We start from the raw sequence: 14,145 nt of genomic DNA, 5'->3' as shown, positions 1-14,145 counted from the left end.
CTAGAGTTACTGTAAGAAAGTAGTTTAAAATAAAGCATTAGGTAGTATAGTTGGGAGAAAATCTAACAAATGAAATGTAAACAATTAGGGTGTGTCCTCTCCCACCAAACAAAAACAAAACTGTTTGATTATTTTTACAGTGCTAAAGTTAGTTCATTACAGTACCTTGTCACCCTTCTTTACTGTCCTGGTTGTCAATTTACTGATGGCTTTCTTAGCTGCATCTCCAAGACGACGCTGTGAAAATTGCAAATAAAAACAGATATTAAGTGTAAGGTCTCTGTATGACGTCCTTTATTTCTAAGCAATTAAAAGTATAAAGTCTCCATTTTACTACATTCCTCTCCATGTCCTACATATAAGAGAATGATAAAATTTTTTTTTTAGATAGAAAAACTGGTGGCTGTGCCACAGATTCAGCATTCTGGTTGAATAATAAAAAGTATTAGAGCACCTGTTAGGTCAAACTCCCTAGAAATATAGGTCTTCAATTCTCCAGCAGTAAAAAAGTCAGGTGTCATAATTGCTGCATTTTGTGTTGAATAAACATTTGAAATATCACAGCATTATCAAACCTACTTCTTGTACACTCCAGAACCACTCCTGCTGCTCTAATGGCTTTTGGAGTCTGCTCAAGGAATGATCACCATGAGGTGTGTAAATGCTGTCTTAGAAAAGGGAAACCCTGACTGCTCCTTGAAATTGCTTATCACATCATCAAGCGTGAAGAGAAGGAACGCGTCACAGCTCTACTTCTGGCTCTGCTACACTACCCTTTGTCATCCTAGGAAGGTGTATTTACCTTCCAGGGTTGAGCTGTTTTCATTATCTCTAAGGGTGAGGTCAGAGAATCTCCAGGGCTGGATTTATGCAACATTCTCCCAGATACTGCTAGCACTGCTTGGCACCAACAACCCAAAGATGAAGAGATGGTGATCCCTACCCTTGAAAAGCTCACTGAACTGGGAACAGTTACATTAATGGTGAACCCTCAAGCATGCCCAGGGCCAGGTGGCAGCACAGAGGAGGTGACTAGGAGGGGTGGGGCGAGGCAGGGGAGGAACACCAAGGAAGGTCTTGAGGAGTCGAGGCCTGGGTTAAGACTGGGAAGGGGTGAGATGGGAAAGGCATAGGGTTAGGAGGCGGTTCCGGGTGTAGGGATAGGAGGAGGTTCCAGGCAAAGTCATAATCTGGTAAAGATAAATAGGTGTAAAGAACAGGTATGTGAAGAAAACTAAGGAGAGCATCTGCTTTCCTGTTTAAATTAGAAAAGCTTTGTGAATCAGAGGGCCCTAGAACATTCACACTGGGACACGGGGCACAAACCAAGACTGTCCCTGGCACATCAGGGAGACGGTCCCTCTAGACACATCCGTGCCCTACACTGCGGGGAAGGCAGATGCTGCTCCTGACGGAGCGAGGGGGACCAAAACAACAGAGACCTTAAGAATGTTAAAAACCCATACAAACATGTAAGAAAAAATGTAGGGGAAAGTTTTAAATACACAAAAGAACAGAGAATAATTTAATAAAGCCTTCCCTATGTATCTAGCATCCGGCTTCAGTTACCAGTATTTTACTTCTAGTTTTTATCTGTTTCCCCTCTTTATTGTGTTAGATGATTCTGAAGCATATCGTAAGCATCCCATCATTTCAGCCATAAAATTCTCACTAAGCACCTCTAATAGATACGGGCTTTTGTTAGATGCCATTATCTTTCCTAACAAAAGTAACAATGATTAATCAACATTATCCAATACTCACACTACACTACAAGTTCCCTAGGTGTTTACAGAATGTCTTTAAGTAGCTGGCTTGTTTGAATCGAGATATAAAATCCACACACTGCGTGTGGCTGCTCTGTCTTCGAAGCCTAATCTATGAGTTCCCTCTATCACGCTGGTTTTAAACCGCCTTATGGAGATAGAATTGACGTAAAATAGACTGCATATATTTAAAATCTACACCTTGACATATATTTAAAGTTACAGTTTGAAGTTGCATATGAAATCTACACTTTTGTTTTCATGACCTATGAAAACCTAGCTACAATTAAGACAGTGCATCAATCACATCCCCAAATTTCTTTGCGCCCCTTCTTAATTCCCTCCTCCCGCCACCCCATCCCTCCATGATCTTTTTGCTATAGCAGTTCACAACTTCAGGAATTTTACATAAATGGAATAGATACAGTATGTACCACTGTGTGTAGGCTTCTTTCACTCAGCATGATTGTCTTGAGATTAATCCACCTTGGTGCATGTTTCAACAGTTAACTCCTTTCTAATGTTATCTAGTATCCCACTGAAGAGATGGCCCACAATATCCTTTCACCTGTTGATGGGACATCTGCATTGTGGTCCAGTTTTTGGCTGTACTGAAAAGCTGACAATATTCTTTAGTTGTATGAAGACTGTGCAATTCTTTGCATGCACATATGCTTTCTTTTTTCCTGAGGTAAACACAACAAGTAGAAAGATGGGCTCACCTGACAGGTATCTGACTTTTATTTAAGAGACTGCCAAAGTGTTTTCCAAACTGAGCATACTATTTTACATTTGCACCAGCAACGTGCAACTATAATAGTTCCTCCACATTCTCACCAACACTTGGTATGGTGAGTTTTTGTGGGGTTTTTTTTGTTGGTTTGTTTTTGTTTTTTTCCGAGACAAGGTCTTGCTCTGTCTCCCAGATTGGAGTACAGTGGTGCAAACACAGCTCACTGCAGCCTCGACCTCTGGGGCTCACTCAAGTGATTCTCCTGCTTCAGCCTCCTGAATAGCAGGAACTACAGGGGTGCACCACCATGCCCAACTAATTTTTTTATTTTTATTTTTGTAGAGACGAGGTCTCACTATGTTGCCCAGGCTGGTATCAAGCTTATTGGCTCAAGCAATCCTCTCGCTCTGGCTTCCCAAACTGCTGAGATTACAGGTGTGAGCCACAGCACCCAGCCTCCTTACAGTTTTAATCTGCATTTCCCTATGGTAATGATGTTGACCATCTTTTCCTGTACTTATCAGCCGTATGTACATTGTCTCTGGTGAAGTGTCCGTTCATGTTTTTGGCCTGTATTTCTGAGTTGTTTTCTATTATTGACTTTTGAGAGAACATTACATATACCAGATAAAAATCCTTTTGCAGGTATTTTCCCTCACTTTATGGTAATTTTGATGAAGTCAATCATTTTTTCATTTGGTAGATGGTGCTCTAGTATCATATTAAGGAATCTTTGCCTATTTCAGGGTTACAAAGACATCTCCCTGTTTTCTCTTCTAGAAGTTTTATGGTTTTATACTTTGTATTTAGGGTTCTGACTCATTCTGTGTATTCTGTTAGGCACAGATGATTTTTTTTTTTTTTTTGCATATGGACATACAATTGGTCTAGAATCATTTGCTGAATAGGTTGTCCATTCTCCACAGAATCACCTTTCCAAATCTGTCAAAAATCAATTGTACATAAATGTGTGGGTCTATGTGTGGACACCACGCATCTATTCACCATTAAGGAAAGACAATCCTGTCCTGATTTCTGAAGCTTCGTAACAGGTCTGAAATTAGGTGGTGTCAACCATCCCACATTTCCTTTCTATTCTAACATCCTTGTGGTTTTTCTCGATATTTTGCGCTCCCATATGAACTTTAGGATCAGCTTGTCCATCTCTATGATAAAAGACATCAGGGATTTACAATGAGATTGTGCTGAATGTATACATCCACTTGGGGAGAATGGGCATCTTAATAACATTAAGTTTTCCACTCCACACTGTGTATGTGTCTCTCTACCTACTTAGTTCTCTACCTACTTAGTTGATTAATTTCTCTCAGCAATAGTTAGTTTTCACTATATAGGGCATATTGCATATTTTGTCAGATTTACTGTTAAGAATTTCCTATTTGTTGATGCTATAGAAAATGGGATTTCTTAAAATTTAACTTTCTTAGAGATGCGGTCTTGTTATGTTGCCCAGGCTGGACTCAAACTCCTGGGTTCAAATAATCTTCCACCTCAGCCTCACAAGTAGCTGGGACTACAGGTGTCCACCATCTGCTTGATGAAAATGCATTTTTAAAAACCAATGCTTCATTACTCATATATAGAAATAAAATTAATTCTTTTACATTGATCTTGTATCATGGAACCTTGTTAAATCTGTTGGTCTTTTTCATAGATTCCAACATATTTTCTACACTAAATTTCTACAGAAAATAATGTCTGTAAATGAAGGCAGCTTACTTCTACATTTCCACAATGGATGCCTTTTACTTCTTTTCCTTTTTATTTACTGAGCTGACTGGAATCTAAAGAACAACGCAGACACAGAAGTGACCAGAGGACACACGCTTCTCTTGTTCCTAATGTTAGAAAAAAGAATTTAGCTGTTCCCCATTAAATATAATGGTAGCTGTCAGTTTTTCATAGATGCCCCTAATAGTTTGAGGAAAGTTTTAAAATCAGGAATCGATGTTGGACTTTGGCAAATATCTTTTCTCCATCTACTGAGATCATATAGTTTTAACTTTTTTGGCCTGCTAATATGGTAATAATACATTAATTTTTGAATGTTAAATGAAACTTACATTCCGGGAGTAAACACCACCTAGTCATGATGAATGTATACATATTGTTGAATATAATTTGCTAAATTTTTGTTTAGAATTTTTGCATCTACGTTCAAGAGGGGAACTGGTCTGTAGTTTTGTTTTGTAGTATTTCTGTCTAGTTTTGGTATTAGGAATGATACTGGTGCCATACAATGAAATTGGAGGTATTCCTGCCTTTTCCACTTTCTGTGTAAGTTAAGCATTTGAAATCAAAATCTGAAATGCTCCAAAGTATGAAACACTGTCAGTGCCAACATGAAACTTAATGGAAATGCTCACTACAGCATTCTGAATTTCAGAATTTTGGATTTTGTATGCCGAAACGGTAAGTATAATGCAAATATTCCAGAATCTGAAAAACTTCTGGTCCAAAGCATTTTGGATAAAGGGTACTCAACCTATAGTTGGTTTGATATTGTTATCACAGCTGCCCCTTGAACAACATGGAAGCACCCATCTCCAGCAAGTCATCTCCTATTAATTACTCTGGTATAGTATCTATTTGTTCTTGAACTTCTCCAACATCCTTATCTTGAAACCCTTTACGCCCTGATTTTTTTTGGTCATATCTACAATCTGCTTCATGATTTCCTTGACTGGCTCTATCATAAATCCTGTGAACTGATATACAATGCCTGAACACAGTTTTCTCCCATAGAAATCTTTTGTTTAGACTTTCATGGCACTTCCTATAATAATAATGACATCTTCAACAGTGCAATCTTTCCAGACTTTCATGATGTTTTATCTGGATTCTATTCTATAGCATTAAATGCTTTACGTAGCATACTGTGTGTACTAAGCCATATGGGTCCTTATGACCCCCTGCTCTAGAGGCTGAATTCGAGGCATGTCTGGGGTCAAGAAGACCTCTCTGAAGCCTTCAGTATTGAATTCATGGGGTTCTGGGTGGCCAGGGGCATGTTCCAATATCAAAAACACGTTAAAAGGCAGTCCTACCCTGGCAAGGTACTTCCTAATTTCAGGGACAAAGCACTGATAAAACCAATTCAGAAAGAGTTCCCACTATTCGGTCCTCCTTGTTTTGCAATTAAAACCTGATGGATGGTATTTATAATTTCCCTTCTAGGCTGGGGTTTAGTAGCTTTATCAATAAGGGCAGTCTTGATCATAGACCTGACTGCATTTGCACAAAACAAATGCCTAAAGTCTTAGTTCTCTCTTCTCTTCCTTACTACTAAATGTCCTTTGTGGCATTTCCCCCTCCAAATAGGGCACTTCCATCAACATTAAAAACCTGTTCAGAAAAATAACCTTTCTCCTCAATGATTTTCTTAATGAAATCTGGGAATCTGACTTGACCGCTATTTCTTGTCAAAAGCTAGTTCTCCTGTTATCTTGTCATTTTTAAAGACAAATCTCTTTCTAAACTTTTCAAACCAACCTTTGCTGCCATTAAATTCTCTAGCTCTATATCCTTTGCTTTGCTTTTCCTCAAATCACATTGGATACTATAGGTATGCCTTCCTTATAGAAATCCTGCACCCAAATAAAAGCTGCAAAAGGTATTTAGCAAAAAGTATACTGTTTTTGTGCCTGTTGGTGTAGCTATTGCTACACCAATGGCTTCATGAGTAGCTTTTTCTGTTCTCTTGTGTGTTTTAAATGATATGCTAAGTCATTCCTTGTGAAATGGCAGCACCTGTGCTGAATGAAGACCTCTCTCTATGGTACGTATCAAGCACTACAACTTCTTGTAATGTCATGACTTCTCTCTGCTTCTTGGGAGCATTTCTAGCATCACTATGGCACTTCATACAGGTCCCATGGTGTCATATTCAAGGTTCACGAAATTGCACCAAATACAATGAAAACTACGTGAGAACTGCAAGAGATCACTTTTACTGCAATAATCAGCCTACTGGAGGGACAAACTGCTCATAAGGGTATGTCACATGACATTTTAAGTGGATACTGGCAACACCTGCGATCACAATAGCAACAGGTGGCTATGAAACTGTTCCATTAATACAGTACATACTACCATTAATTTTATGCAGTTACAATTTAACACAGTTTACATTTCTTTCAACTGTGACTGGTACCTTGTATTTGTGTGTGTTTTAATAATTGTTAACTTTTTACAATGGATCTTTGTATATTTTATGATAGTAAATGATAAAACAGACTAGTATCTACATGTATTTTAAATATGATGACATACCTTTTTCCACTTTTGTGTGATCTCTTCAATTTCTTTCATCAGTGTTTGAGAATATTCCTTGGTTAAATTTATTATTCTTACGTATTTTATTTTTATGTGACTTGTAAATAGGATTGCTTTCTTGATTTCCTTATTATCTAGTTTGTTACTGGCGTATAGAAATGATACTAACTTTTGTACACAAACTTTGTATCCTCCAACTTTACTGAATTTATCAGGTTTATGAGTTTTTGGTGAACTCTTTTGTTTTTTTTCTACATATGGTCACATAACCTGAAAAGGGAGACAATACTCTCTTTACGATATGGATGCCCCTCCCTCCCTTTCCTTTCCTCCCTCCCTCCCTTCCTATCTTTCTTTCTTTCTTCTATCTTTTTTCTTAGAGACAGGGTCCCTATTCTGTCACCCAGGCTGGAGTGTAGTGGCGTGATCATGGCTCACTGCACCCTGGACCTTCTGGGCTCAATCGATCCTCCTGCCTCAGCCTCCTGAATATCTGGGACTATAGGCACACACCACCACAGCTGGCTAATTTCTGTATTTCTTGTGGAGAAAGGGGTCTCCTCACATTGCTCAGGCTGGTCTTGAACTACTGGGCTCAAGTGATCCGCCCACCTTGGTCTCCCAAAGTGCTGCGATGACAGGTGTGAGCCACCAAGCTTGGCCACCTTTTCTATGTTCTGATTGCTCCGGCTATGACTTCCAGTACTATGTGGAATAGGAGGGTGGTAGGTAGAAGTGGGCATCCTTGTCTTGAACTAGTTCTTCAAGGAAAGTCTTTCAGCTTTTCCTAATCAATATGATGTTAGCCGTGGGTCTTGTATATCCTTCATTATTTTGAAGTATGTTCCTTCTATACCTAATTTGCGAAGAGTGTTGAATTTTATCAAATGCCTTTTCTGTGTCTATTGAGAATATGGTATTTGTTGTTCCTTTATTCTGTTGATGTGATACATCACGATTATTGACTTGCATATGCCAAAACATCCATCCCTGGGACAAATCCCACATTATATTGCTGTGTTATCTTTTTGATGTGTTGTTGGGTTCACTTTGCTTCGAACTGGGTTGAGGATTTTTGTGTCTATGTTCAAGGACATTGGCCTGCCGTTTTCTTATTTCATCGTGCCCTTGCCTGGTTTTAATATTGGAATAATCTGGGTCTGGTAGAATAAGTTAGAAAGAATTCTCTCTTCTTTCATTTTCTGAAATAGTTTCAGAAGAACTGACGTTAATTATCCTTTATAAATTTGATGGGATTTGGCAGTAAAGCCATCTGGTCCTGGGTTTTTTGTCGAGGGGTCATTACTATTTATTGCTCTGTTCATGCTTTCTGTTTCTTCTTGGTTCAATGGTGGCAGATTGCATGTGGCTAGGAATGTATCCATCTGCTCTAGGTTTTCCAGTATGTTAGTGTCCAGTTCTTCACAAACCTCTGATGATCCTTTGTATTTTGTTGGTTTCAGTTGTAATGTCTCCTTTTTCATTTCTGATTTGAGGCTTCTTTTATTCTTGGTCTTTTAGCCATTTATCTATTGAAAAAAACAACTTTTCATTGTGTTGATCCTTCGTATTGTGTTTTTAGTCTCTATTTCATTTAGTTCTATGCTGATCTTTATTATTTCTTTCATTCTACCAATTTTGAGTTTGGTTTACTCTTGCTTTTCCAGTTCCTTGAGGTGCATAACCAGGCTCTTCATTTGAAATATTTCTAATCGTTTGATTTAGGCATTCATTGATATAAACACTTCCCTCTTAGCACTGCTTTTGCTTTATCTTGTAGATTTTGGTATGTTTTATTTCCATTTTCATTTATTTCAAGAACTTAAGAAATATCTTTCTTAACATGTTCGTCAACCGTATGGTAGTTAGAGATCATGTTGTTTAGTTTCCATGCAGATACTATTTCCAAAGTGCGTCTGGTTATTCAGCTTTATTCCACTGTGTTCTAAGATGCATGATATGACTTCTATTTTTAAAAATTTGTTGAGACTTGTTTTGTAGTCTAATTTATAGTGTTTCTAAGGAATGTTACATATGTTGAGGAAAATGTGTATTCTGCAGCAATCTGACACAGTGTTCTGTAAATGTCTGTTACGTCCATTTGGTACATAGTACAGTTCAAATCCAATGTATTCTGTTAATTTCTGTCTAGATAATCTGTCCAATGCTGACAGCAGGTGTATTAGTTTGTTTTTATGCTGCTATGAGGAAATACCCCAGACTGGATAATTTATAAAGAAAAGAGGTTTAATCAATTCAGTTCTGCATGGCTAAGGCCTCTGGAAACTTAACAATCATAGCAGAAGGCACCTCTTCACAGGGCAGCAAGAGAGAGAATGAGTGCCAGCAGGGGAAATGCCAGACGCTTATAAAACCATCCCATCAGATCTTGTGAGAACTCACTCTCTATCACAAGAACAGCATGGAGTTAACCTCCCCCATAGTTCAATTACCTCCCACCGGGTCCCTCACATGACACATGGGGATTATGGGAACTATAATTCAAGATGAGATTTGGGTGGGGACACAGCCAAACCATATCAGCAGGGTATTGAATTTCCCAATCATTATTGTATTGGAGTGTATCTATCCCTTGAGGGCTAGTAATACTAGCTTTACTTATTTATGAGTGCCATGGTGTTGGCTGTATAAATAGTTTGAATTGTCATATCCTCCTGCAGAATTGATCCCTTCACTATTATCTTATTTATATTGTCTTTTTTACTTTTTTACATAATGTCTGTTTTATCTGACATAAGAATAGCTATTCCTACTTGCTTTTGCTTTCTGTTTGTGTAGCATATCCTTCTCTATCCCTGCACTTGCAGTCTATCTGTGTGTCTAGGTATCACACAGTTGTGTCATTTAAAAAAATCCATTCAGCCAGGCTGTATCTTTTAAGTGGAGCATTTAATCCACTTAGGTTCAAAGTTAACAATGATATATGACATTTTGTTCCTGAAATATATTGTTATCCAGCTGTTTTCTAAATTCTTTATTTTTTCTTCTGTCTTTGTAGTTTCATGGAGTTCTGTCATGGTGCCAGTTGATTCCTTTCTCTTCTTCGTGTAATTGTTTTATGAGACTTGTGAATTTTATACTTTCATGTGTTTTTTTTATTTTTTATTTTTTTTTGAGACGGAGTCTTGCTCTGTCACCCAGGCTGGAGTGCAGTGGCGCAATCTCGGCTCACTACAAGCTCTGCCTCCCGGGTTCACGCCATTCTCCTGCCTCAGCCTCCCGAGTGGCTGGGACTACAGGCGCCCGCTACCACGCCCGGCTAATTTTTTTTTTTTTTGTATTTTTAGTAGAGACGGGGTTTCACCGTGTTAGCCAGGATGGTCTTGATCTCCTGACCTTGTGATCCGCCCGTCTCGGCCTCCCAAAGTGCTGGGATTACAGGCTTGAGCCACCGCGCCCGGCCACTTTCATGTGTTTTTATGATGGCGAATATCAACCTTTTGTTTCCATGTTTGAGACTCCTTTGAGCATTTCCTATAGTATTAGTCCAGTGGTGATGAATTCTCTTAGTGTTTGCTTGTCTGAGAAAGACCTGATTTCTCCTTCATTTACAAAGTTTATTCTAGCTGGATGAAAATTTTTCTCCTTGTAGCACTTTGAAAATAGCATTCCATTCTCTTCTGGCTTGTGTAGCATATCTTTCCCTATCTGCTGAGAATGTCTGTTGTTTGTCTGATGGAGCTTCCTTCATAGATGACTAGGTGTTTTTCTCTTGTTGATTTTAGAATTTTTTCCTTCACAATGACTTTAAGCAATCTGATGACTATATGGTCATGGTGAAGTCCTTTTGCAATGTGCTTGCCTGTTGTTAATCTTTGTGCCTCTTGTATCTGAATGACTACATGTCTTGCTAAACTAAGGAAGTTGTTTTCATCCATTACTTCCTTAAATAAGTTTTCTAAACTCCTTGCTTTTTTCTTCTTCCTCTGAAACACCAATGATTCAAAATTTAGTTGCTTTATATAGTCCATGCTTCTTGGAGGCTTTGTTATCTTAAAGTCTTTCTTTTCTGTATTTTTGTGCAACCAGATTCATCCAAAACACTTGTCGTCAAGTTGTGAGATGTTTTTCTTCTACCTGATCTAGTTCAGTGATCCCCCCAACCTTTCTGGCACCAGGGACAGGTTTTGTGGAAGACAATTTTTCCACAGACTGGAGGGTAGGGGATGGCTTCAGGATGATTCAAATGCATTACATTTATTGTGCACTTTATTTCTATTATTATTAAATTGTAATATATAATGAAATAACTATACAACTCACCATAATGTAGAATCAGTGGGAGCCCTGAGCTTATTCCCCCACAAGTACATGGTCCCATCTGGGAGAGATGGGAGACAGTGAGAGATCATCAGGCATTAGATTCTCATGAGGAACACTCAACCTAGATGCCTTGCACGTACAGTTCACAATAGGCTTCATACTCCTATGAGAATCTAACGCCACCCCTGATCTGAGAGGAGGCGGAGCTCACGCAGTAATGCTAGCAATGCAGAGTGACTGTAAATACAGATGAAGCTTCAGTCACTCACCTGATGCTCAGCTCCTGCTGTGTGCCCCAGTTCCTAACAGGCCATAGACCAGTACCCATGGTCTAGATCACTGTTGGGAACTCCTGGTCTAAATCACGGTTAAAGCTTTCAAACGTATTTTGTAACTCCTTCGATGAACATTTCATTTCCAGGAGCTGTTTTTAAAATAAAAAACCCATATTATTTGACATTTTGAGGATTTAAGGATCCATTGTTGGAGAATTACTGTATTTTTTTTTTGGGGGGGGTGTCATACTATCTTTTTCATACTTCCTATAGTATTATATCGATTTCTTCACATCTGCACAAATAATTGCTTGTCCTTATTTTTGAATTTGTTGTTGGACTGCACATTTTTTAACCCTGAGGATGTTACTATGATGTAATTTGAGTAGGACTGTTTGACTTCGCTTCTGGGTGTGTTCAGTAGCAAATACTCTATGATTTCCTTGGATATAAACAACCTTAGTGTGGTGGATTTCTCACATGCTGGTTATAACAGTGGTGTATTGGGTGGGTGAGCTGGCTCATAACCTCCTGAGAAGCTGGGGTGGCATGAGCAATGGTGGTAACAGAAGTCATGAGAAGCTTTTCTTGTTCCCAAGTGCTGTGTACTTGTGTAAGCAGATGTTGTAATGGGCTGTGTAGGTCAACCTCAGGTCAGCAGGTGGTAGTTGCAGGTCAGAGCTGGTTGCAGTTGTAACAGTAAGGTTTATAACTTATCTTTGTTAACCAGGAGAAGTACTTAAGTGTCCCATGCAATGGGATGGACCAGGGAAAGCTCAGTGGTTTGGGTCTTACACTCAGCCTTGGGGAAGAGGAGGGGACTGGTGGGGAGAGGTGAAGCTGGGTAGAGCTGGACTGGGCAAGACAGCCATTTGGTCTCCCAATAGCAGGCACAACCACTGGCTCTGACAGGGATCTAGGGACAGTTGCCAGACCCTGCAGAAATGCCTAGGCAAAGATTAGAGCAACTGATATTGCACCAGTGTCCCTACACAGGAAGGCAAAGGCAAACCGGCTGTTAAAACCAGGCAAACAGTATGGGACCTGCCTCTCTCTCACTCTCCAGAACCACTGGGACTCATTTCCTCATCCCAACCACAGGAATCAGAGAGACCATACAAAGCCTTCAGTGAGCAAAGCTGCCTTACGCAGTAAAACTTGCTACTGGGGCCAAAACCATACCTCTCAGGCAAATCTCCTGCTCCAGTCCCATGACGGGGGTGCAGGGGTCCAATTCTGGTGCCCGAAGCTGAAGGCCCAAGCTGTACTCATTTATCATTTCTGGCTGTGTGGGCCCCTTTCCAACCAAAGACCCAGTGTTCCAATCCTGGCATGAGACTTTACAATGCTAACAGATGCTGCTGCTGCTAGGTCACAGGATTCCCACACAGCTTGCCATGAGCTAGGATTGAGAATGGAGTTCTCTTATCAGCCACCAGGTTTGGGAAAATGCATGAGATGCATCCCAGGTTGTTCCTTCTCAATGTCCCTCAGCTACTCCCTAAGTAAGATCGAGGGCTTGGGAGGCTCAAGGTGCTCTCCTGTGGCCTGGATTGTACAACTCCCCAATGGGAAGATGAACTGCAGAGGACACTCACTCCCCATCTCCTGTATTGGGGATTTTCTCAGTTTTTAGCCAGACTCTGCCAGGAGAACTGTCTCCGAATTTTCTCTTTCCCAGTGTCTGAAATGTTCTGTTTAATTCCTGTGTTCCTTCTTCGATAAAAGTTAATGATGTGACTACGTGCACACTATTTTGCTTTTTCCAAGTGGGTTAGGCATGCTGGAAAAGCCTCTAATCTGCTGGCTCTGGGGGAAAAACCCATACAAAAACTGTGTTTTCTATTTCTGTGAATAGTATCACTGGTATTTTGATAGGGATTACATTCAATCTGCAGGTCACTTTTGATAGTTATTGTCATTTTCACAATATTAATTATTCCTATCCATGAACAAGGGATGTCTATTTTTTGTTCTCTCTTCAATTTCTGTCATCAGCGTTTTACAGTTTTCCTTGCAGACACTTTTCTCCTCTTTGATTAAATTTATTCCTGGGTATTTTATTATTTTTTGGTGGCTATTGTAAATAAGATGAACTTCTTATTTTTCAGTGACTTAATTGTTGGTGTATATACATGGAACTGATTTCTGTATGTTAATTTTGTATTCTGCAACTTTATTTATTAGTCCTAAAAGAACTTCCAGTAAATAACATGTTAAATAGAAGTGGTGAAAGTGGGCATCCTGTGTTTTACCACATCTTAGTGGAAACATTTTCTGCTTTTCCACATTCAGTATGATGTTAGTTGTAAGTCATATACGGCCTTTATTGTGTTGAAGTATGTTCTTTCTATACCTAACTTGTTAAGAGTTTATATCATGAAGCCACCTATCAAATGCTTTTTCTGCATCTACTGGCATTACCACATTTTTTTTTTGTTCTTCATTCTGTTGATGTGATGCATCACATTTATGGATTTGCATATGTTGAACCATCCTTGTATTCCCTGGGATAAATCCCACTTGTTCATCATGAATGCTCTTTTCAATGTGCTGCTGGATTCAGTTTGCTGGTATTTCGTTGGGGGTTTAAAAATTTATGTTCATCAAGGATACTCGTCTATGTTTTTACTTTGTTGCATCCTCATATGGTATTGCTATTAGGGTAATGCTGGCCTTGTGGATTGAGTTCAGAAGAGTTCCCTTCTCTTCAATTTTGTTTTTTTTTTCAAATTAATTAACTAATTAATTTACTTATTTTGAGATGGAGTTTTGCTCTGTCGCCCAGGCT

General features: G+C 39.2%; 1 protein-coding gene across 1 annotated transcript in view; it reads right to left on the bottom strand.

The window, feature by feature from the left end:
• The window catches only part of RNF130 (ring finger protein 130), a 107,738-nt gene that overhangs the window by 23,543 nt on the left and 70,050 nt on the right, over positions 1-14,145 (bottom strand). The window contains exon 4 of the mRNA XM_011976856.1: positions 166-237. Within this exon, the coding sequence (XP_011832246.1) occupies positions 166-237 (72 nt within the window). The remainder of the gene's footprint in view (positions 1-165; positions 238-14,145) is intronic.

The sequence above is a fragment of the Mandrillus leucophaeus genome, unplaced genomic scaffold (genome assembly GCF_000951045.1).
Source record: "Mandrillus leucophaeus isolate KB7577 unplaced genomic scaffold, Mleu.le_1.0 Scaffold170, whole genome shotgun sequence".
Classification (NCBI taxonomy): domain Eukaryota; kingdom Metazoa; phylum Chordata; class Mammalia; order Primates; family Cercopithecidae; genus Mandrillus; species Mandrillus leucophaeus.
The sequence above is the reverse complement of the archived record's forward strand: the minus strand, read 5'-3'. Positions and strand labels throughout refer to the sequence as shown.